This window comes from Myotis daubentonii, chromosome 7 (genome assembly GCF_963259705.1).
Source record: "Myotis daubentonii chromosome 7, mMyoDau2.1, whole genome shotgun sequence".
NCBI classification, from domain to species: domain Eukaryota; kingdom Metazoa; phylum Chordata; class Mammalia; order Chiroptera; family Vespertilionidae; genus Myotis; species Myotis daubentonii.
In genome coordinates, this window is record NC_081846.1 from 3,317,871 (window position 1) to 3,344,115 (window position 26,245).

Sequence of the window (26,245 nt, forward strand, 5' to 3'; positions counted from 1 at the left end):
TTTAGATGTTCTTGATACTTAACCTGATGGGATATTCTGTTTTAATCTTTGGTATAATTTTTTTGGCAATCTAATTTATTTTGTTAACTTGAAACAGATTATAAGCAACTACATGAAAGGCTGCTTAAAGGAAAGAAACTGTAGAAAGAATATTATTTCTAGAATTTAGTTTGTTGTATAAAATGATTAATTTCTCTATTGTTTAAATATTCTCGTAATGTTATTACCAAGTACTCATATTTGAAGGGCATTCAGTCGACTTATTTTTTTTCTCACATTCCACAGATGTGTTCAGAGCAACATTGTTTTGTTGACGCAAGCCTTTCGAAGAAAGTTTGTCATTCCTGACTTTATGTCTTTTACTTCTCATATCGATGAGTTGTATGAAAGCGCTAAAAAGCAGTCTGGAGGAAAGGTAACATTTTTAATGTGAATATTTTCCTAAACCAATCACTTAATAAAATAAATTCAACTCAACTTGAGGTATAGAGAGTAAAATTGTGTAGTTTTCTTATGTTTTGCTAATTAAGAAATTTAAGTTAAATGAAGCCATTGGATAAAGTACTTTTAACATTTTAAATATTTGAGTTTGTTATTTTTGGCTAACAAGTTTACAAACTCTTGATTTTCAAATGATTGAGGTGGCTTTAAATCTCTAATAAAAAGTAACTTTACTGGGAATTTCTGCAGATATGATATTCTCAAACATTAAATTTTTAGTTTTAAAAATCCTCTAAATAAAACTAAGGGTTATTTAATTTATTTCTTCTCCATATTGAAAGATTTTAGACAATGAAACCCTACTGGTATGACCCTGATTAAAGAAATTCTCTATTTCTTTCCCTTATTAAACATACTCAAATTGTAATTCCTTTTTTAGACTCTGTTCTTTCCTAGGAAGAGAGAGTGCTTTGGAAAACAGGATGGTGGAGACAGATTTCACCTATAATTCTAAATCTGTTGTGCCCTTAGTTATTATGAATATTGTCATAAAAGACTACAAAGCCACCAAGTGCTATAAAATAAGTATTCATTGGTGGAAACTAAATTGAGATAAAATTTTTGGTAGATGAAAGTATTATTTTCTTGTATTAAATCTGTTAATTTCTAATATTTTGATTAGGTTGCAGACTATATTCCTCAACTAGCCAAGTTCAGTCCTGATTTGTGGGGTGTATCGGTTTGTACAGTAGATGGACAGAGGTAAGTTTATTTCAAATTCATGAAAACCAGTCATTTGTGAAGTACGAGGTCAGTTGCAAAACATGCATGATTTCATGAAGTTTATGAAAGTTGTCTTTGCGAAATGCTTACACTACAGGCACAGGCACTGACAGACGAGGATCTAGCACAGTTATAGAAAGGATACTGATGTGAGGTTACTTCAAAGAGAATGATTTGATTTTAAAAACCAGTGAATTAAGGAGAGGCCCTTGGGAAAATGGATGAAGTCTGCAATATTTTTTTTTTTGTCAGTTAAAAGGAAAAAACTTTTTTTTATTTAAGGACTTAGCTCAGAGGTATCACCCAAGGTAATTCTTTTTTAAATTAAAATAGAACATAAAATAAGCAACACCTACGTGTATACAACTTTATTTATAGCATAGATGTAATTTATCCTAGATTTTGTGAAAACTAACAGGTCATTTAGCCTTATAATTTTAGGTTATTTCTAAGAAAATGTCCAGTTAAAGCTTTCATTCCCCATTTGTTAAATTCTGATATGAAGTGCCTTTATTCTAATCTTTTCATTATTTCTTCTTATTTTCCTCAAGTATTTATAATAAAAAAACATACAGTTTAGTCCATTCATTTATGAGATAAGGAATCTCAAGCCCAGAGATCATATAATACTGGAAGAATCGAAATTAGAACCTAGGTCTCTTAACTTAGAGTGCATTTGACTAAATGTTCATCTAGTCTATTAACATTTTATCCTCATCTGGGCCTGTAAAATATACTAAAATGCCATGAAAGGACACAAATCCAGAAAACATGTGGCCTTATCCTGATAGAGCACATTCCAATAGGCAGTAAGGAAATGGTTTATCATGTAATGGAAATGTTTATATTTGGAGAAAATCATTGCTATGTAATGCTTGCACATGGCTTTTCTCTTAAACATTGTGTATAGAGGTGATTCTTTTAGTTTAGTTTTCTTATCTAGAGAATTTTAAAAGACAACTTTGGACTGTTTTTTTTATTTATCCTCACCCAAGGATATTTTTCCATAGATTTTTTTTTTCTTTTCCTTTTTTTTTTTTTTTTTTTTTTAGTGAGAGAGAGAGTGGAAGGCAGGGAGAGGGAGGGGGAGGGAGGAAGGGAGAGAGACGTCGATGTGAGAGAGACACATCCATTGGTTGCCTTCTGCTTGTGAGCCTGCAACCATAGTATGTGCCCTTGACCGGAATCTATATATGTAAAAGCCTAAGGAACCATTTCGACTGGTCACTGTACGTGCACTGACCACCAGGCGGCAGATGCTCAAGGGAGGAGCTGCCCCCTGGTAATCAGTGCACTCCCACAGCCAATGTTCTGTGACTGGCTAACCTCCCTCGGTCTCTCCCCCAGGCCGGATGGCCCCTGTAAGCCTTGATCGCCAGCCAGGCCTAGGGACACCACCTGTGTACGAATTCGTGCACTGGCCTCTAGTCAAATATAATGCAAATATCTCTCTGTTCTTAACACATTGCGTACCACATAGAAATCTCTAAGACATACGCCAGGGACCGCACGTTTTTGGGCAAACTGCACGTTATTTAAATCCTCATAATGCACTTTAGGTGTTGTTTTTCAATAATTATAACATTTGTATTTACAAAAACAATTAAACAATTAAAGTTCCTAGTACTTTTTTAACGTATGGTACTGCGTAAAACATTTTCCTCTATGAAGAGGGACCAAACAAAATTTACATAAGTATCTAGATTCACTCCTTTTTCCATTGGGCGTGAAAAACGAGAACACTCGTGAGCGGTCCTTAACAGGTGGCGCGCGAAACACGAGAAAACTCCCGAGCGGTATGAAATGTGTTAAGCTTACATTATAATGGCGTTAGTAAGGATTTTTCTATTTTTAAACCTATTCTCTACTTCATGTGCATCCCAACTTGGTAATATATGAAGTTTTTGTTCTGTTTTTATCTACATGGTGATAAATGATAACTATTAGTGCTAGCTATACTGGATGCCGTATATAATGGTGCTGGAATTGTAAGTAGATATGGTTGACAAGATGAAGCATTTATTGATAGTGTCTCAGAGAATGGTATTGAATCTAAATTGTGCTCCATTTAAAAATTAACCATGGTTTAGCTGTGATTAAGGCTATGAGTATAAAAAACAAGGTGACTAATTTCTAAAAGGGCTAAGTGATTTTATATGATTGAGTACAGGTTGGAATAAGGAGGGTCGTACCCGCTTGCCCTGAGGAAAAAATTTATATTATTTAATTATCTAATTTGGAATTATTTTATTACCCAAGTACTTTTAAGGCTTGGCTTTATTTGCACTGTTCCTCTTAAAATAAACATACTTACATTTATTTTTTAATATGTAGGTAAAATTTGTGGTTGAATTATAGGGAAACCGTTGCAAATTAGCATTACCATGTAAATATAACACCAATGATTCCAGTTTATCCTAAGTATTATTTAATCTTCCTTTAAATAGGCATTCTATTGGGGATACCAAAGTTCCATTTTGTCTTCAGTCCTGTGTAAAACCTTTGAAATATGCCATTGCGGTTAATGACCTTGGAACAGAATATGTGCATCGCTATGTTGGGAAAGAGCCAAGCGGATTGAGATTCAACAAACTGTTTTTAAATGAAGATGGTAAGAATTATATAAAAGTTGGTCAGAAAAAAGATACCTTTCCTATGTAAACTTAAGTGGGTCTTTTTTTGGAGGGGGAACATTAAAAGCATTCATACTTCATTTTTCATAGAATTCTGTGAAACCAGTGGAGATGTTTTCATAACCTACTTTTTTAGATGGTTATTTTAGGCATCTCATACCACTGGAAAGTGGAATAAGGAGAAGATAATAGGGGTGGGGGCAGGATAAGATTTTTACTTTATAATCACATAGGGCAATAGCTTATAGTAAAATCTCACACTATCTGGAATTTGCTTTCAGAGAATTCATGGAGTGTAGCTGAGAGTGCTAGGTGTGACTTACTGTATATTGGTAATTGTTAAAGCTAAAGGATAGCTATACATGGGTGTTTATATTTCTGCTTTTGTATATTGTATTAGGGGCCCAGTGCACGAATTTATGCACCTTGAAAGGAACTGTGGGCCGAGAGGCTGCAGTGGGCACAGGGGCGGGTATCGGCCAATCCTCCACACCCCTGCCTGGGCCCTCCCATCGCAGTCCCCTGGTCCCCTGTCTGCAGGCAGCCCCCATGGGCTGATGGTGCCAGCCCTACTCGCACCCACTGCTGGCACGGGACTGGCGCTGTCAGCAAGTACAAGCAGCGGTTCATGCCCCAGTCGCCCCTCAGGAGCCAGGGGGAGGTGAAGAAACCCTCAGCGGGTGCGAGAGCCAGGCGGGACTGTGCACATGGGAGCAAAGAATTTTCAGTAACCACCAGAGGCTCGACCCAATAATGGCGACCGGTGCCCCACCTTGGTCTGGCACCCCCACTCACCTGCTCCATCATCCTGCCATGGCCGATGCCCACTATGTTCCGCGCACGCCCCTTGGTGGTCAGCACATGTCATAGTGACCAGTTGTTCTGCGGTTCAGTCTATTTGCATATTAGTCTTTTATTATATAGGATAGGATATATTTGAACTTCCATAATAAGTTTTAAGTGGTGGCCCTGCTTGAGATAGTGTTTTTCCTTTTTCTGTTTTGTAACATTTAATATTTGAAAGAAACATTTTGCATTAAATAGTTAGACAACTAACAAGCCTTATTACTTTACAGGGATCCAAAAGAAAAGGGAGGATAAAGGTAGTTAGTACTTTTGATCTGATAGCAGTTGGTGTTTTAAATCTACATATCAACCTATAGATTTGTGGGGGTTTTTTAATGTTTCAGGCACATGCTAGGTTCCTCATTGTGTAAGTTAAGATAATTGAAGAAAGCAAGAGTGAAGGAATTCAGTAGTTGCAATAATGGTTTGGAGAAATACTTACGTATTTTTTCTTTATTTTGGATAAAAATGAAATGTGATTTATAGTCATTGTTTTATTTTGTTAGTGAAGTTAGAGGGTATTTTCTCATGTTTCTTTTCCTAATTATTTTGGGAATGATTACATATTATTCTTTTATTATAATCTTTCTAATGTGATGCTACGTTTGACTATGGATATTACCATAAACTCATAACTTCAGTAAGGACAGTACATGCAGGCGTACTTTATTTATTAAACCCACTGAAATCAAGGTTTAATGTGGAAAAAAAGATTTAATATGGGAAGAACAAATATTTTTGTTCTAGCAAGATTAAACATTTTACAAGAAAAACTTAATATTTTTCTATGTAATGTAAAAATAGAGTAATCTAGGAAGTTCTGGTGAATTGACTGGTGGTGGTTTTTTTAATCCTCACTTGAGGAATTGCTTTTGTTGATTTTTTTCGAGAGGCAGGGAGAGAGAGAAAAATTGATTGGTTGCCTCCTGTACATGCATGGGGCCTCAGGGAATCACCAGGGCTGGGTGAACAGTGATTGTCAGGTTGATGGGACTCAGATAGAGTGCCTTTCTGCACCTGCAGCAGGAGGGCTCGGCAGTGAAAGCATGGCCTCTGCCAGCACTTGTGTCTGAGAGAAAGCTGCCCCTCCAGTCCTTGGCCCAAAGCCAGACAACTCAGTTCCTCCCTGTATGTATGTCCCTGGTGCCTTATGGGCTGCTGCCCCGGCCCTGGGGCTCAGAGGGAGTGAGTCCAAATAAGTCCACACGCAGGCCCTTTAATAGGAGTGCCTGAGACTCTAGCAGCCCTCCATCTTAACTTAATTCCTGCTGGTTTTCACAGCCAGAAGTTATAGGGGTTTCTCTTCCTGGCACTGGAACCCTGGGCTGGGAGCTTGGTGTGCATCAATATGTTGGGAAAGAGCCAAGTGTGAGCGCCGGGCGGTTCCCCTCAATTTTCAGGGGGCCTCTGAGCTGCGAGTTTCCCCTCCTAATTTTTAACCTACACACGTAGGTGTGGGACTGGCCTGTTCAAATCTCTGCCCCTCCTACCAATCTCCATTTGGCTTCTTTATGTCCTTAATTATAGGACTTCTGGTCAGTCAGAGCTCATGCCATTCTCAATAATGGCTGTACTGTAGTTTAGTTTTAATTTTGATATGATCTTTGGAGGATGACAGTACCATCTTTACCTATTCTATCTTGACCGGAGTCCTCTATTTAAGCGTTATGACTTGCTGGGGTGCTGGTGCTATTGTTATCCTAGTTTACAGATGGGAAAACATGCACAGTGAAGATCAGTTAGTTGTCCATAGTCAAATAGCTAATAAATGGCAGAATTAGAAAAATTGGATGCGCTCTTAACACATTGTATGCGGGAAACGTATTTATACGTTTTACTTATACGTTTTACGTTGACTGGTAGTAGAGCGCGGGACACGTATTAACACGTTTTTTATAGACTAGCGGTAGAATGCGGGTAACGTATAAATACGTAAACTAAAGTTATCGTAATTTTACTGAACATTGCCATTTGCGCAAAAAATTAGCAAAAATGGCCCGCGCCACCTGTTAGCGCGATAAAAACTACCCGCAAACAATGTGTTAACACTACTAAGCACTGCCTTCTGTACATGAATTTTTGTTCACGTATACAATTATTACTAGAGGCCCGGTGCACGAAATTCGTGCACTTGGGGGCGGGGGGTCCCTCAGCCCAGCCTGCGCCCTCTCGCAGTCTGGGAGCCCTCGGGGGAATGTCCAACTGATGGCTGGAACAGGCCTAAGCCAGCAGCTGGACATTCTTAGCTCTGCCTCGGAGGTGGGAGAGTGGGCAGCCCAGCTCAGGGCTTCTGGCTGAGCGGCACTCCCCCTGTGGGAGCGCACTGACCACCAGGGGGCAGCTCCGGTGCTGAGCATCTGCCCTCTGGTGGTCAGTGCATGTCATAGCGACTGGTCGTTCCACAGTTTGGTCGATTTGCATCATCTAGGATAGCAGCTTCCTGGAGGTGCATTACTGGATTGATATGTAAGTGATTTTTAAGTGCATTCCTCCATACTCCCCATCACCCCCCAAAAAACTCTGACAGTGGCTTACATAAAGAAATAGGTACATGTTCATGGGGAAAAACTATGCGTCACAGAAAATGATATCAGTTATTCGAAATAATGCTGTTGCTTTTATGTGTTACAGATAAGCCACATAATCCTATGGTAAATGCTGGAGCAATTGTTGTGACTTCATTAATAAAGGTAAAATGGTGACATTTCCTTTTTATCTAGTACATCTTTTTAATAACTAAAGCATAAATGTGAATTTTGGATTATTTATGTAGAACTATAAAAAGTTTTCTTTTGGTGTTAAATTACTCTTTTGGTATAAAATTAGGATATCTATTAATGTAAAAATTAATGATATAATTTCAAAACAGATGACTCATTGTAAATTTCAACATTTATTCTTGATCTGAAGAGCTGCCAAAAATTCAAAGTCTGCTGAACAATAGGCACAAGTTTTTCTTCTTATAGTTTTGATATTTTTTTTCTTTCTGTTCCTTTTGGCTCTTTTAAAATGCACAGATGTAAACAGAGTTAAAAACATTTTATTGTTTAATGTTTGTCATCAACATATGTAGGAACAAATGTTCTGGTACTTTGTGTTAAGACAAAGTACATTTACCCTTGAATATTCTCAAGTCTTTGACATTTTCATGAACTTTAATTATGATTTTCATTTAAACTTGTTTTATTTGGTTTACTTCAATCATACTAGTATAATAACTAAAATAATTAAGACTTAATTCCAATTATTAAGTTACATTATTTTTTATGCTTTGGTTTGCATTGTATGTTTTAATTAAAAAAATTTTTCAGTGTCTGGTTTGCCTTAATAATTGGAAGCTCTAATGTAATGTTTGAAATTAGTATTTGAAAATAGTTCTGTTGTGTGGTATTTAGATTTTATTATGTACGTTAGTTATAGTCAAGTAAGTTTCATTTGTGTTTGGAACATTTATGTGCTGTCTTAGTAAATCTGTGCTGTGTGTTCCAAGCTTGAAAAAGTAAATGTATGGCTTTGTAGGTAGGTGTGTGAGTGAGGATGGGATGTCTTGGCTAGACAAAGAATGTTTGAATATCAATTATGCTCTTGGCCCAATTAATGAAAATTCATCTACTTTGTATGCTAGAAATCCTGTTTCATGAATTTTATATGCTCATGAGAAGAGGCCTTTAAATTAGAAGACTAATCTTAAGAATATGTATGTCTATTGACCCACTCAATCCTTGTAACTCTAATGACGTAGGTAATGTAGCCAAGTGTTATTTTTTAATGTAACTAATTCAGTAAGCTCTGGAAATTTTCATTTTGTCCATTATAGCATCTAGTTATTTATGACTGTTTTGCATAAGAGAAAAGTTGTCAGTTTGAGGCGAAAAGAAACTTTGTCTCTTCTAGAAAATTATAATATGAATATAGCTAGGAACAGCCCTGCCTTCAGGTGGCTTACATTATAGTGTGGAGTATACACAAGTAAATGGGCCCTTACCATGCAGTGCAATAAACACTGCAATGAGAGAAAAGTCTCATTAATTGTTAGATTTGAATAAGTAACTTGAATTAGAGGTGAGCAAATTTATAATAATACATTGTATGTGTTAATAGTGCTTAATGAAAAAACAAGAAGGGTTCTGAACCTTTTGTGGATCTTCCCAGAAAAAATGTTCACATACCATGATTTTATGTAGCTTTTTGGGAGTTCACAGACCCTTTGAAGCTGCTCCATGGATCCTAGTTTGAACTCTTATGCTGGAGAAAGATTCATGTGGCACAACAATAGTATCAAGAAAGGGCATATGCAAATGCCTTCCTTAACTGCATTTGTCTTCTGTTTAATGATTTCTGGGTTTAACATACCACACTGCAAGGCCGTGTGTGGGAAATGCATGTCTGGTCATACCATACCGTCACTTCATTAGTTTCACTTACCATGTTCATTCACAGCCATGAACTTTACATTAAGCCATATTAATGTGAGCACTTAGAAACAGAGTTAAAACACACATACACAAGTGTGGTTCAGCGTCCAACAGAGCAAAAATTTAACTGAGTCATCTTGTATTTACAAATTTGGTCATGATTTTAAATTTATAAAAGTTTAAATTTACTGGAAATGAAGCTTTAGGGTATGGTTTATATTTAAGGTCACTTTAAATTTTTATTTTTATTGTTTTTCAGAAGGTGTTTCACAAGGGGTTGTTTTGTTGTTTTTTTAAATGACCTTTATCTAAATCTAGAGGTACATCAGGGGTAGGCTTGGTGTACCTCTAAAACTCACTGCCCCAGTATATAATAGTCTTCAAGAAAGAATTCAAAACTCTTATATTAATTGTATGTAATCTCTACAAGTTATATGATCATGTAATGTTTATGAGTTGGTCATTGAAATTGGGGTGAGAAAACCATAGCCGAAAGGTTCTTCAAGCCCAGCCCTCTTACTGTAATATGTGCAGTGAACAAATTCCATGGGTTTTAACTGCACAGAATCGGGCTTGAGCTAAATCTCCTGATTTTTCTGTTTGCTGTTTCTGTTAATTACATCTTTGTCTTTACCTACCACAATTATATTGTCCAAGAAGCAGAAATTTTATTTTCTGAATTTTAATTTATACAAAAGATACAAATTTACTGGCTTAAAAGTCACGTCTGATTTTCAGCGGTTCACGGTCATTCTTGAGACAGTAGCGGGTGCTCACTACCTATAGACCTAGGCCTTTGCTCCAGGAGCACCCAGAGCATGGGTATTTTATCATGGCTACGAGATAGGATTCTCTTTTTTAGCTTTTTGTTAATGTCTTTCAAGCTATGTTTTTTCCTTTCAAATTCAAAACTTTATTATGGTGCTATTAAAATAGTCTCTTCACGTTACTTCCGTACATACACACACACACACACACACACACACACACACACACACACAAAGTAGAGTCTTTAGTAAGACTCTTTATTTCATAATTTTGTAGTATTGATATTTTTTCCTTGTAGGATTGGTGGTGATCCTCAGGAAATGGGGCAAGAGGCAGAACAAGTGTTCAAAGGATTAGCAGATTGTGGAGAAAAAGGAGGATTTGGACAGAAGGAACCTGTTGCATAAATTCTTAACTACTAAACTTGTAGGAAACCGCCAATATTTAACATTTTAAACAAAGCTATATAGGTAAATACCTTCATAAAAGAAATGTCATTTTGTACATTAAAAAAAACATAAAAAATAAAGGTACTACCTCTCTTTTTCTCTATGGTAGCTATTAAATTTAAAGGAATACTTTCTGATGTAGTTTTATTGGATGATGATGATGATGTGATCACTTGATTTAAAGAGGAAAAATAAATTTGAAAGGAGCACTGTTATTCTGGGTGGAATAGTAGTATTCTTATGTAATTTTTTTCTTTCCAGTGGTAAAACTTTTCATGTAGCTGTAGTTTGAAAGTTAAGCCTGATAATAACTTGAGGGTTAGGACACGAAAAATGAGGATAACATATTACAAGATTATTGCCACACTTCTGCTTTTTTATCTTAAAAGACTTACATTGTCTTCTTTGTTTATGTATCTATTCTAGTGGTAGTTTCCAGTGTTTGTCATTTGAAGAAGCTGTTTTTTAATATCAGACGTATTTTTTAATTTAGAAAATCAGAAGTTTCCCTTCTTTCTCTTAAAACGAGTTAATCATGCCCCATGAAAATCTGCCTGTTGCGATGCTCAGTTTGGCTATGTCAGCAGTAACCTGTCAAGCTGACTGGGAAGCCACATTTGTAAGGCGGTTTGTGGCTCTGGGAGCAATCAATGATGCCTTGGACTTGCTAACATGCATAAGAAAGGGTTGTATGGGTTTATTACTTCATGTTTATATCAGTTGGTTTATTTGAGGTTTCTTTTAAATGAAAAATAATTTATTGCCAAACAATTCACTTTTTTGTTGCTTTATTTTTAAGCAAATTTATTGGTTTAAAAGTCACATCTGATTTTCAGTGGTGCATAGTCATTCTTGAGACAGTAGTGGCTGCTCACTACCTGTAGGCCTAGGCCTTTGCTCAAGGAGCACCCAGAGCGTGGGTATTTTATCATGGCTACGAGATAGGATTCTCTTTTTTAGCTTTTAGTTAATGTCCTTCAAGCTATGTTTTTTAATCTATGAAAAAACTAGTTTTAGAACATTATTTTTTATCTGTGATACTTATTAAAATACTCCAAGTAGTTAGCTTTTAAAGCATTCTCTTTAAAGCAAGATTAAACTTGGGAGTATTTTATAAAATTTTCAGTTACTTTGTTTTGCCTTACTTCTAGGCGTCTTTTCTCTAAGATCTATAATTGTCAGTTGGCTTTTATATCTCCATATTTTATGGACGCAATCAAGTTATTTATATACAAAAGAACGGATTAATGCAGTGACTTTGTCATTTTTATATTAAATTTATTTCTGTTAACAGTGATATTTTCACCTGTTAAATTGTATAATACATGATTCAATTCATGAGTATTTTGTAAAAACAGGTTGTAAAACCACTCTAGTAATACATTTTATCAGCCAGTATTGAAAGTCACTGCCTCTTTATCAAATTTTCATTCATAAAGTTTTCTTTAAAGGAATGTAGATTCTTTAATATCTTTGATAGGTATGTTTATAGAAAAATAAATATATATAATTTTGTAATCTCGGTCTGATTACTGCCTTTTCAAACAAGCCATGTGGTTTGCTTTTTAAAAGTCATTTGGTCAGCCCTGGCTGGTTTTGAAAAATAATTTATTGCCAAACAATTCACTTTTTTGTTGCTCTATCAGTGGATAGAGCGTCGGCCTGCAGGTCCCAGGTTTCATTCCTGGTCAGGGCACATGCCCAGACTACGGGCTTGATCCCCAGTGTGGGGTGTGCAGGAGGCAGCGGATCCACGATTCTCTCTCATCATTGATGTTTCTCTCCCTCTCCCTCCCTCTCTGAAATCAATAAAAACATTTTTTTAAAAAAGTCATTTGATCAGTGGATTAGAAATTTAGTAAGTATATTTTGTCCAGCTTATTTTTTTTTTAAGTTTTCCTGCTATACTTAATGTAACTTTTAAAGATTAAAATAACACGATATATAATAATGCTGCAGTGATTTAAAACTGGAATAAACATATTTCTGGTCATAGGGTTTTTTCCCCCCCAAGAATAAAAGGCATATTAATAGCTTTAGATTATGTTTTCAAATCTCCGTTTTTATATATGCTTTTTTAGAAGTTAATCTGCCTTTAATCCACATTTCCTCCCACTTCCCAAAAGAAAGGTATACTTCTCATGTGTCCCAAATTTTACCATGGTGCACTGCTTCCGGTTCTGAAAACCTGTGGGCCACCAACAAAAGAACATTTGAAATAGTGGAGTCAGTGGTAGTGAGGATGTGAAGCACTGTAGTGACTGGGAGCAGGTCCTCTTATAATACCAGGTTGTTTCCAGTTCTTTGGTTTCAGCAGAATAGAAAGAGGATCTAATCGAGGTTTAGTTTTTGTAGCAGCAATAAGCATAATTTTTGAGGATTACTGTGACTTCTGTATGTAATGAGATAGATGTGTAAAATACTGTGACACTGCTTTTAAACCTTTTCTATTTCTATCTTCTCATCTGTTGTCAGTGATATTTCTCAACTTGTGCATTTGTAAAAATTTAAAATAGTGAAAGAATTAAACTCATTCTAATAATAGAAAATATCCACTGATACATGAACTAATTAAAAATCAAATATTGTTTTAAGGGTAAAGAAAATATTCTCAAGGACGAATTTTGTAAATTAATATGAGAAATTATTAGCAAATAGACGTTTTCCCTTTAATATTTAATGAGAAACTTCAGACATACACAAAATAAATGGAAGAGTCTACCCAGCCCTCATATGCCCATGACCATTTTAATTTTCACCCATGTCCCTCCACATCGCTGCACCCACTAATTGATGATGAGGATGGTTTTTTAAGTTCACGTTTGCTTATTTGTTTGCAGGGTATTTATTCTATTTGTATGCGTATTTTTATCTTTACAAATAAATTCTATATAGTAACTTTTTCAAAATAAAAATAACATGACATCTTATGATTGTTTGGGTTCATGAAGTCTTTCCAAGAGATACAGGGGCAAATATATTTATTGACTTACATTAAATGCTATTTCCAGGATAGATAATAAGAATAAATAGTAACCAAGTGCTTTTACATTTAAATGGGGTAAGTTTTGGAGAGAGTTTTTTTGAGTCAACACCATCATTCAAATATTTTATTTTTATTTTTTACATAATTTGTCTAGAACACTTCAAGTAGCTTACTCAAATTTTTTATAATGATAGGCATTGGTAAATATGAAAGTTTCTTTAAAAAACCATAGAAACAAAACTCAATCGTACTTGATTTTCGTAAGCTACAAAAAGGTGGCCATAGTCTAGGATTGGAATGGGGTTTTTTTCTTTTTCTTTTATTTATTTTTTATTTTTTTATTAAACACAACAGCCAAATAAGGAAAATTTGTGTTAATTTTATAGGGCACAGTTTAGGTGAGAGAATGAAAGTTCAATATAACTTGTTTTACATTGATTAATTGTATAACCAGTAATCATGTGACATCACAATGCAAATGCTGACATCCTTTTCCAAAAGAGTTGTGGTTCTTTTTGTTTGTTAGTTTTTTTGGCTTTTTATTTTTTATGCTTTTTTAAAGGTTAAAAAGGTTTTTGTGGTTTAAATGTTGTTAAATATTTTACAGCATTAGAATCTATGGAATATTTTGACAACTGCAACAGTTCAATGAAGTTGGTAATTTCTTCTTTTAATTATTTTTCATTGAACAGCTTTGGAGTTACATTTCTACATTCTAATTTCTGGTGTATTATAAGGAAAGAAAACTTAAAATATGTCAGAAGAACGTTTTAGAGAAAAGACATAGTGATTACAATATGGCTGTAGCTAAATTATCCTTGTATAAGTTTGTTAATAACTAATATGATGAAAAAATGTGGTGTTCTTTCTAGCTACTGATTGTATATGTGGATTGCGCATCCTTTCTTAAATGATTTTTAGGATTCCACAGATTGTCAGCCACATTCTAATCTGCTTATAAAGTGGAGAATGAACCTGGCTTTATTCAATTAAATAATACTCTCATACAGGTTTTCCCCCCATACTAAAATTTGAATTGTAATGTTTTGGATTTTTTGAAGGTAAAATTAAAATTTTTTATTTTTAAAACTATAGTTGTCAAATTTTTTTATTTTGAACCTGTTTTAAACTTACAGATGTATTGTTTCTTTTGGGTGCACATCACCAATTAATACATTTGATTTCAGATCTACAACTTACTGCTTTGTAAACTTCACTGAGGTAAAATGCAACCGTTTGGCTACTTGAACTGATCTACATTACATAGGTTTTACCTATTGACATTTGCAGTAGCTAACATGTCAGAAATAGAAGCGATGAAACAGTACATCTTCTATATTCTGAATTGGCACAATGTTAAATACAGACGTAGCTAACTTTTTAGAGACTCTGAAATATGTTTTTTTATTTCAGGGTTTATTATATAACAAGTGAGATAATAAAAGTAGAGCTTTCTCTACACTAGTAAAATCTACCCAGAATGTTTGCATATACTAGAATTAAAAGATTAATTTTGCAACATAACTCATTTTTCTAACTCACATATTGGTTTAAGGTTATTTAAAAAATATAAGTAGATTGCTCTTAATTTAAAACCATACTTACTTTTTCTCTAAGGGTGAAACTTTATTTTAAGTTTTTTAAAAATATGGAATTAACATTGTCTAGCAGATTATCTGTCATGAAAGATACGGGATTTGGAGTAAGTTGTATTTAAAATTCTATAACTTTGGGTTGCGTAAAGTTATACTTAAAATAAAGCATTCCCTTTGTAACTCAGATAATTTTCAACATAGGATATTAATGAAAAAATGTATATAATTTATGTAAATATTAGGTTACTTTAGAAGCATTTTCTAGATTTGAAAGTACTAATGCACAGTATATTAATTTTGATAGTTTGAAATTTTTATATTCATTTAAAACTTAAATGTGATACCTTCATTAATGTTTTCATGTCTAATTTCTTTGTAGCAAGGAGTGAATAATGCTGAAAAATTTGACTATGTAAGTGCAATATAGAATTCAGTTTTCATGCTACATTCTTTATATCTTTGTTTTTTGATACTGACACTTTTAAATTTTGGTTTATAGGTGATGCAGTTTTTGAATAAGATGGCTGGTAATGAATATGTTGGATTCAGTAATGCAACGTGAGTCTGCTTTATGACTTAGGATTTTATAATGGGCCATTCCTCTTATCTGCTTTTTATCAACCTCTCTCCTTAGTAAAAAAATATATGTGTATCTCTACATACATACACACACACATACATTCTAGAGGCTTGGTGCCCGAAATTCCTGCGCAGGGGGCGGGGGGAGGAGTGGTGGTTCCTCAGCCTGGCCTGCGCCTGTTCCCAGTCCAGGGATGTCTGGCTGCCGGCTGGGGCCTTCCTTCATTCTGCGCCACCCCCTGGTGGTCAGTGCGTGTCATAGCGAGTGATTGAACTCCCAAGGGGACACTTTGCATGTAGCCTTTTATATATATAAATATGTACATTTATATGGGTGGCTTTTATTGTAAACTGTTTGAAATTACGTAAACATCATGACGCTTTACTTTTAAATAACTTCACCTGTGTATCCTAGGAATAGGGCATTTTCCTACATAACTATAGTACCATCGACACTTAAGGACATTATTTAACATGTGATATTAATCAATATATAGATGTCCCCAAATGTCCTCTAAATGCCATAAACTAATGAAGGAACTAATCATGGTCTCTTGTCTTTTAAAGTAAAACAGTCTGCCTGCCTTAGTCTCTTGCTTTTAAAAATTTTATTAAATGACTTTTTTTTAAGCGTGCCAATCACTTATTTTCTAGAGCAGGAATTACCTAACTTTTTCTGTGAAGGACCAGGTAATAAAAATTTTAGACAAGTGGTCTCTGTTACAACTATTAGTTCTACTCTGAGTATGAACATAGCCATATAAACAAACCTTATTTATAAAAACAGGAAGCAAGTTGGATCTAGCTCATGGGCTGTCGTGGATATTCTCTGGTTTTTATAGGCCTGGTTGTTTCCTTGTGATTAGATAAAGTTCAGACACTTTTGGCAGGAGTTCTAATTAGGTGATGCTTTGTATGTTTCAGAGGGCAAACCTTTTCAGGTTGTCTGCCTTACCAACAGTTATTCATCAGCTTCAGTAACTTTTCCAGGAAGCTTTTTGTTAATTTCATCTTACCCTTCTGTGCTCTCATATTTCATTGAACTATTTCTATATCTTGTCTTTGCCCCATTGTCACCATTAGATTCTGCCCTCCTTAAGACCTGGTAGAGTGACTTCACACTATTTCTCTTTTTCCCATCAAGTCTGAAGATTTGCACAACTGCTCTCATTTTAGTCAAACTTCTCCCTCCAGGTCTATCATCACTACCTAAATTCAGGCTTCCTGTAATTCTCATTACAGTAGTCACCTAATAACATCACTCATCCTTTCTTTTTCCCATTCCCAAACTGATGTCAGAACTAACCTTCTAAAATGTAGAGTTAACAAGGTAGCTTGTTTGAGAGCTTTCAGCTTTCATTTTGTTGGCAATCAAGAGCTATTACATTTCTTAGCATTTATCAGTCTTGATAATTTGGTCCTAGTCTCCTTTGTTAGTTATTTTTATTATTATTAACCTTTATTGTTGAGATTATTACAGAGGTCCCCACCCCCCATAGCTCCCCTCCACCCAGTTCCCACCCCACCCAGGCCCTTGCCACCCTATTGTCTGTGTCCATAGGTAATGCATACATGCATATAAGATCTTTGTTTAATCTCTTTCCCCACACCCCCTTCCCTCTGAGAATCATCAGTCAGTCAGTCAGTCAGTCATTTCCATGCCCCTGAGTCTATTCCATTCACCAGTTTATTCTGTTCATCAGATTTTTTTCCTCATTTGATTTTTTAGATTCAATTGTTGATAGATGTGTATTTGTTGCCACTTTGTTGTTCATAATTTTTATCTTTACCTTTTTCTTCTACTTCCTCTTAAAGAATACCCTTCAGCATTTCATATAATACTGGTTTGGTAGTGATGAACTTCTTTAGCTTTTTCTTGTCTATGAAGCTCTTTATCTGATCTTCAATTCTAAATGATAGCTTTGCTGGGTGGAGTAATCTTGGTTGTAGGTTCTTGCATTTCATCACTTTGAATATTTCTTGCCACTCCCTTCTGGCCTGCATAGTTTCTGTTAAGAAATCAGCTGACAGGTGTATGGGCACTTCCCTGTAGGTAACTGTTTTTCTCTTGCTGCTTTTAAGATTTTCTCTTTGTCTTTCGCTTTTGGCATTTTAAATATGTGTCTTGGTGTGGTCCTCTTTGGGTTCCTCTTGTTTGGGGTTCTCTGTACTTCCTGGACTTGTAAGTCTATTTCTTTCACCAGGTAGGGGAAGTTTTCTGTCACTATTTCTTCAAATAGGTTTTCAATATCTTGCTCTCTCTGTTCTGCTGACACCCCCATAATGCGAATGTTGGTACACTTGAAGTTGTCCCAGAGACTCCTAACACTATCTTCATATTTTTTGTTTCTTTTTTTCTTTTTGCTCTTCGGGTTGGGTGTTTTTTCCTTCCTCATATTTCAAATCATTGTTTGATTCTTGGGATCCTCTAGTCTACTGTTGAATCCCTGTATATTATTCTTTATTTCACTTGGTGTATGCTTAATTTCTGACTGTTCCTTTTTCTTTCTTTTTTCTTCTTCTTCTTCTTTTTTTTTTTTTTTTTTTGCAATTCTCACCAAGATCCTTGAAAGTCTTACTAAGTCCCTTGGAGGTTTCTAGAAGATTCTTGAGTAACCTTATAACCGTGGTTTTGAACTCTATATCCAGTAGATTGCTTTCTTCCATTTCTTTCATTTGTGACATGTTTCTTTGTCTCTGTATTTTGGCTGCTTTCTTGTGTTTGTTTCTATGTATTGGATAGAACGGCTAAGTCTTCTTGAGTTGATAAGAGTGGCCTTGTGTAGTAGGTGTCTTATAGGGCCCAATGGCTCAGCCTCCCCAGTCACCTGAGGTTGACACTCTTGGTGCACCCCTTTGTGGGCTGTGTGCATAGTCTTGTTGTAGTTGAGCCTTGATTGCTCTTGGTGTCACTGGGAGGAATTGATCTTCAGGCCAATTGGCTGTGAGGACCAGCTGTGACTACAGTGGGAGAGCTGCTGTGCAGGAGACACCCCTATGGAGCAGGACTTGCTTCAGTGGGGCTTTGGTGTTCACTGAGTCTGCCCCTTGACTGTGTTGCTTGTGGATGTGTAGAGTTGTAATCTGATATGGTCTCACACTGACCACTGTCTATACTGGCTCTTGGGTCTCCAGGGAGGTGCAAAGTCAGCCACTGCCTGGGGCCACCAGCAGGAGCTACAGAGAGATCTGCAGATTCCTCCTCTTTGTATCAGATTTGGAAGTGCCCAGACGAGGCCCAGCTGTGAAGCAAGGCAGGCTGGTGCTTGTGCTGGGTCTTCGGCCTTTTGATAGGTTTGGGGCTCCCTGACCCAGCTGCAGCTTTTTGACAGGTTTTTAGCCTGAGAAAGGACAGGCCCTTCATATGCAAAAGCCGTTCCCACAACTTGGGTGGGGTTGTAAATTGTGTGGGGCGGGGTCTCAAGGAATCACCAGGCAGAGCAAACAGAAATGGCTGCCAGTCAGCCCTGCCAGGAGCTCCCAGCACAGGAACAAAACGGCTCAGAGCACCTCCATCTGGAAGAAAGCCGCCCCCACATTCCTGCCTCGATGCCAGACAGTCCAGTTTCTCCCCATATGGGTCTGGGTTCCCCAGAGTCTCACCCAGCACTGGAGCTCAGAGCAAGCGGGAGCTTGTAATTGTAAGCTCAGTTCAGGGTGCCAGCCTTTTAACCAGCCTGTAGTTCTTACTGCCCGTAGGGACTTCTGTCCCCAACTCTGGGACCCTGGGCTGGGCTTCTGGTGTGGGGCTGGGACCCCTTGCTCCTCCCGGTGGCCTCCACAGAGGCTATGTCCCTCCCAAGTGCAGCCCACGTGGGTGCCGGACCAGCCCGTCCTGCACCTGCTCACCTCCTGCCAGGCTCCCTGCTTTACTTCTCTAGTTGGAGGACTTCCATTCAGCCAGCTTTCCAGCAGTTCTGGTTGATGGTTCTGGAGTTTCCTTGTAATTTTGGTGTGGTTGGGGGAGGCGGTGAATACAGGCATTTGCCTACGCTGCCATCTTGGTTCTCTCCTCCTTTGTTAGTTTGATGTTTCTCTACTCTTCTTCATAAATCCCATTTCCCAGATACGTCAGAATATTTGCTATTTTTCAATGAAATGCCATATTTTATGCCTTTACAACTTTGTTCGTGCTGCTGCCTGGGCTTCCACCTGAAATCTGTTAATCCAGTGAATGCTGTAAGGCCCATTTCATGTGTCCCCACCTCAGTGCAATGTCCATGTATTCCCTTAGTTAGAATTGACAATTGTACTTTTGAGAGAGCTAGAAAATTGTGCATTTTAATGGTGGAATATTTGGTAATTAGCTTCTTTATTAAAAACAATAGGAGGATTAGAAAGGGCCTAGTTCCGTGGTCGGCAAACTGTGGCTCTCGAGCCACATGCGGCTCTTTGGCTGGCCCCTGAGTGTGGTTCTTCCATAAGATACCATGTGCGGGGCAAGCACGTACAGTGTGATTGAAACTTTGTGGCCTATGTGCAGAAGTCGGTATTTTGTGGAAGAGCCACACTCAAGGGGCCAAAGAGCCGCATGGTGGCTCGCCAGTCGCAGTTTGTTGCCGACCACTGGCCTAGTTTATTTTAACCTTTTTACAGCTGAGAAACTTAAGATGGAAAGAGGTGTCACTGAAATGACTTGCCTAAGGCCTCATAGCTAGCAGGCCTATCGACAGAACTGGGACTGGGACCCAGCAGTCTTGACCATGAGGTCCGTGTTCTTTGTACTGCAGTTGCACATACAGATTAAGCTACAGAACCATACTTTTACAGAAAATAAAGCAAATGTTATTTTTTTTTCTAGGTTTCAGTCTGAAAGAGAAAGTGGAGATCGAAATTTTGCAATAGGATATTACTTAAAAGAAAAAAAGGTTTTTAACTTTTGTTCTATTTCAAGTTATTCTTTTAGTTAATAAAATATATGAAGATACATGCTAAGAACTCAACAGTCGATTTTAAAGTTACCTACTATTTAAGATTTAGACGTTTTTGCAAACTAACCTTGAGTTATGCTATCAAAGTGTTCATGTTATTAAATTGATTTGTATCTGGCAGTATTCAAATATTTGACTAGTTATGTTAATGCAAATTTTGTGAAAGGATTCACCCATTTACTCAAATAAATGCCTTACTATTGTTGATTACACTTGATTTTTTAAATTTTAAGTGGCTGGTCCAGTAACTTGGCTTATGAATTATGAATCAGTTTATCATTGTCATTTAAACTAGAATCTAGAAGTCTATATGTGATGTGATTTTGTTTTATTGTTTTTTGTGATTTCATGTTAATACCCTTTCTTAGGTTATGTGCTATTTTGTTATCAATTAAAATAAAACATCAATGTACATTTTTAAAATTTAATCTTATATCTGCATTTCCCCCCCTGTGTTTCTATGTTTTTAATTGCCTTTCTTTTTTTTTTTTTTTTTTCAGTGTTTTCCAGAAGGCACAGACATGGTTGGTATATTAGACTTCTATTTCCAGGTAATTTACTTTAAATATATGAATTGTGTATACAAATAAATGCGTGTATCATTTAGCACAATATAGATATCTCTGAAATCTTGTCTGTGAGCCAAGAGAAAATACATTTCCCACTGACATTTGAAACAATATACTCATGAAAGACACTCCCATGTGTGTATCTCCTAAAAAGTCATGACTCGGGATGTATCAGGGAATATTTATTTCTGTAAACACATTCTATTTAAGAAGTGTCAGGAACAATTGACAGCTTGTTATAAATGGACTTCTGTTTTCCTAGCTTTTACATTTTGTTTGGAGGAGTTAACGACGGTTCATAGTCAGTTGCAATTTCTCAATTCGCTTCTGCAGTCACATAGTGGGTTTTCTTTTAAGGTAGAACAGCAAGCTCCGCTCTCTTTAGACTCATCATCTGTTGTGGTATAGACTCAATTAAAGATAGTATTCCTGGACATCCCTCCCCACATACTTTCAGCTCCTTCATTTTTATCACTTTAATACCATTAGCGCCTCTGATGGGTCTGTAATGTGAAGCTACATAGTAACAAATTATTAATTTCTAGCTTGCCTGTCTTTATTTTTGAAGGTGCTTTAATTTTAACCTTTCAGTAATCTTAAAGAATTTATATTAGGGAAGTTGTTTGAAGTAGATTTTGATAGAAGTCCAGATCACAGTTTGTCACCTGCCCAATGTGAAGAACTGTAAATTGTAAATTAAAAAAAAAGAAAATTTGTGAAATCAAATAAATATTTGAATGTTAGGAGATAGTTAAAAGGAGGCACTTTGCTTTAGGCACACATGATTCCAGGCCCCAGCTGTCTTGTCATTGTAAAATCGAGATCTAACGTGACCCCCTTTTAGCCATGCTAACCTAATTTCAAACTGAGCCCCAGTTTCATTTTCTGTAGCATTTTTAAAAAATATGTTCTTAACTGATTTTAGAAAGGGAGGGAGGGAGAGAGAGAGAGAGAGAGAGAGAGAAACATTGATGTGAGAGAGAAACATTTATCAGCTGCCTCCTGCACACTCCTACTGGGAACGGGTCCCAAAACCTGGGCATGTGCCCTGACCAGGAATTGAAATAGCAACCTTCTGGGATGATGCTCAACAAACTGAGCCATGATGGCCAGGGCTGTAGAATATTTTTGACCTAACTTTCTGCATTGAAAATACCATGAGACTATTGGTGTGAAGTTTATTATTTAGTATCATATTTACTTTTATCCAGCAGCCCTTATTTTTTCCCCTAGCCCATATGAATTTCTTCTATATGTGTAAGTTCTTTTCCTTTGGTATACATATTTAACTTTGGCTATTACATGCTACTAAATCTGTGACATTTCTACACTTCAGTGCAGAAACCAAGAGACAGCCACAGAAGTACTACATTTTGTAGAAGGGCTGCATCTAATTAAACATTCATCAGGGTATCAGGAAAGTACTCTTAAATTAGGATTTGTCGTATTAGGAGTGTATTACCTTATGACACACAAAACTCATTAATACTAAGTATAAATTAAGAAATGATTGTTAGAATTTAAATTTCATTTATTTTAGAAAGGTTTTCATGATTACATCAACCTTTGTCTTTGCTGAATGGGTCAGTATAGTAACTATAGATTCTGTAGTTTTGGGGGAATTGGGAAGAGGTTTTAATATAAATAGGCAAAAGTGAAAGTCAGTAAAAAAGTGGCTTCCAGTCATTGCAGTTAATTAGTCTTTCTTTTTGCTGTCTTCAAACCCCTTTGCGCCTCTTGTATATAGATCTTGAGGTATGAGTGAGAAAGTTTCTAAGTCAGAGAACTCAGTTTTTTTTCTTTCTCTTCTCCAGGCCCTATTTCTCCTCTACTTTTCACCCATTTTGTTTGCTGTTAATTAAAAATTAAATAGACCATACTTATTGTTTTAGTTTTATGGGTAAATTTGGGTTTGGTATAGTAAACTTTTTCCATTCGTTTGATTATATTTAACTGCAAACATTTTATTGTACATTGTAACTGGGCTTTGCTTTTCTACATTCAGCACCCAGGGTCAGTAGGAAATAAATACTTGAATGTTAAGAGATGGTTAAAAGGAGGCACTTTGCTTTAGGCACACATGTGTCCAGGCTAGAGCTGCCTTAGGTTTTTCTTCTCTGGGTCCTTTGCATGTTGCCGTACGGGGATGCTGAGCTTCGTTATAGGCAAAGTGTCAGGCAGTTAGCATTCTTTCTCTGAAGTGACAATTTCTCATGTAGATGTACCTGTTATACTGCTTTATCTAAAAATACCTCATGTCTCCTTTTTTCCTATTGAGTTAATAATTATGTTGGTGTATCTTAGAGAAAGCATTAAATATTAATCAGTTCTGAATATTACATGGAGCAATTACAAATACAGTGGGGCCTTGACTTACGAATGTCCCAACTAACGAGTTTTTCGAGATACGAGCCGTCTCGGCCGATTTTTTGCTTTGAGTTGTGAGCTAAAATTCGGGTTACGAGCCAACTTCAGATACCCCACCGCTAGTTGACGCAGTGAACGCCACAACATCAGCCCAGCATTCAATTCATTGTAATGGTGAAAATTGATTTGACATACGAGTAATTTGAGTTACGAGCTCCGTCACAGAACGAATTAAACTCGTAAGTTAAGGCCCCACTGTACTAGTGCGTAGGGCCTGGCTGTTCCTAGCCTAGTTCTGCCATTAAAAGACTGAATAACTGGGAAAATCAGAATAAACCTTAAAGGGGCTAGAACTTTGGTCAAATTAAAATCTTTAGAATGTCAAGTTATATTAAAATGACCCCTTTGGAATCATTTCAGATCTGTATGAAAAGCCAGATAAAATAGATGATCTTAGAAATCAAATGCAATACTAAAAATAACGTGAGCCTAGATTTTCAGAATTCGTTTTTTGCTTCCATTTAGTTATGCTCCATTGAAGTAACGTGTGAATCAGCTAGTGTGATGGCTGCAACACTGGCTAATGGCGGTTTCTGCCCAATTACTGGTGAAAGAGTACTGAGCCCAGAAGCGGTGCGAAACACGCTGAGTTTGATGCATTCCTGTGGCATGTATGACTTCTCAGGGCAGTTTGCTTTCCATGTAAGTTATTGTTTAATCTTAATTTTCTCTGTCAAGAAGCTAGTCTGGACTAGTTCTTTTAAAACTGCAGTTTGAACTTTGCTTCTCAAATTGTACTTTAATTTTTGAGAGAGAGGCTTGTTTTCAAGGTTAATTTGTTACAGAATTGGTAAGGAATAGAGTTACTGTTAAGCAGTCTATCAGATGTTCTTAAGAACCTGAAGTTTTATTTATAGAACCTCATCACTTCTTTTAAGGCATTCCAGTATACAGGTTAGTATAGACTACTTTCATTGTTAATGTTTAAGTTCAGAAATAGTGCATAATTGTGATGTTTAACATTTTTTGGTTAAATCCACAGATATTTTAAAGGACATAAAGTATATTAAAGTTAAAACTTAAAAATCTACTGCTTTAAGTTCTGTTGTGCATTTGCCACTTGTAAAATGTGTAGACTTTTTATTTCAGTCTGTTTATGTCAATAAGCAAATGCCCTAAAATGATTATTTTATTTTAAAACAGAAAAACAGACTTATTTAATGTTATGCATCACTCAACTTTAATACTTACCAATACATGACCAATTTTGTTTCATCTGTATGTATACCTGCTTCCTCCATCCTTGTCATAGTTCTGTCTGTAATTCTAAATGATAGCAGCTCTTAAACCCACAGCATCTTTCTTACATAAAAAAACAAAAAACCTTAATCCTTAATATCATCAAAATATTTCATCACTATTCAGGTCATCTGGACTGTCTTATAAATTGTTATTTTTCTCTTTGACTTGGGCTGCAAATAGTGCCTTACAATTATGATTGGTTGTATCTCCCTCTATTTTTCTTCTTTAATCTATAGTCTCCCGCCCTGCCTTCTCTTTTTTTTCTTGTTATTTTGGGTTGAAAAACTGGGTCATTTATCCTGTTCAGTTTCTCACAATCTAGATTTGCCGATGCTCTCACTGTCTGTTGTATTCCTTGTGACTCGGTAGATCCCATTCAGGTGAATTTTTTGTTTAACTTAGTTTTATACAAGATTACTTGTAGCAAGAGGAACTTATTGTTTGAACGTTAGTAAGCCATTAATTTTGTCTTTTATCAGAATTATTATCAAGTTTTGCATAATGTAAAGGTAAATGTCTTGAAGAGGATTAACTTGAATTACCATCTTATCTCTATTCCTCAAAATTTCTCTGACATTATACCACAGAATCTTTTAAGAAGATAGAAATTCTCATTTTTCTAGTCAAAATATTTGTTGAAAATCATTTTTACACTTAAGCAGTACCTGTTTATTATAAAAACAATTAGAAAGTGTAGGCAGAAAGAATAGAATAAAAACATAAGCCCACAAATTAGAATATCTTTCAAATTTTTCTACATTTAAATACATCCTAACTGTTTTATATCTGTCTTTCTTTTACCATATTATAAGCATGTTGGTAAATGCCCACAACATTTTTAAAGGTGGAATTCTGTATAGAAATAAATACACCATGACTTTTAAGCCATTTATGTTATTGTTGCACATAATAACTTATCTTATTTTAAAATGTTAACATAAATGATCCTTTTTTCAAATTACTTTCAGGTTGGTCTTCCTGCAAAATCCGGAGTTGCTGGGGGCATTCTTTTAGTTGTCCCAAATGTCATGGGCATGATGTGCTGGTCACCCCCTCTGGACAAGATGGGCAACAGTGTGAAGGGAATTCACTTCTGTCACGTAAGCATGTGTTCTCAACGGAAATAATGATCATATAATTTGAGCCATCTTATGATTCTAGTTTTTATTTTTTTTACTCATTTTCATAGTTTATTGGTTGTTGGCACTCTGCCTGCCTGTCTGCCAGTTACTAGGTAGCCATGGGAGCACTCATAGAGGGCTCTCCTAGAACCATCCTTGCAGAAAATTAATTTTCTTTGATGCTTGTATTTTACTATTTATGGTTGTAATTACTTTTTGGTTTCCAAAAGCTCAGCAAAACATACCAACTTGGAGAAGTAATTTGAAACCCAATATAAATTAAGATTATTATAGTGTATTGTATCATCTTTAATCTTGCATGGTTGAATAACTTTATCCATAAAAGTATTTTTTTTTTTTTTTGAGGAAACAGGCACTGCAATTTAAAATTATTACACTTCTTGACTAGTTCAGTGTTCTATGTTGTGACCCAACTCTTGCTAATATTTTAGCTTCCAGC

At 36.1% G+C, this 26,245-nt stretch overlaps 1 protein-coding gene across 7 annotated transcripts in view; it reads left to right on the forward strand.

Annotated features, from left to right (window-relative positions):
* The window catches only part of GLS (glutaminase), a 64,858-nt gene that overhangs the window by 15,571 nt on the left and 23,042 nt on the right, over nt 1-26,245 (forward strand). For 6 of the 7 annotated variants that reach the window (XM_059702592.1, XM_059702593.1, XM_059702598.1 and 3 more), the window contains exons 4-13: nt 286-415; nt 1,124-1,203; nt 3,672-3,835; nt 7,335-7,393; nt 15,296-15,328; nt 15,416-15,474; nt 20,297-20,363; nt 20,927-20,977; nt 23,888-24,064; nt 25,633-25,764. In XM_059702592.1, the coding sequence (XP_059558575.1) occupies nt 286-415; nt 1,124-1,203; nt 3,672-3,835; nt 7,335-7,393; nt 15,296-15,328; nt 15,416-15,474; nt 20,297-20,363; nt 20,927-20,977; nt 23,888-24,064; nt 25,633-25,764 (952 nt within the window). The remainder of the gene's footprint in view (nt 1-285; nt 416-1,123; nt 1,204-3,671; nt 3,836-7,334; nt 7,394-15,295; nt 15,329-15,415; nt 15,475-20,296; nt 20,364-20,926; nt 20,978-23,887; nt 24,065-25,632; nt 25,765-26,245) is intronic. The other variant, XM_059702594.1, reaches the window with a different exon arrangement.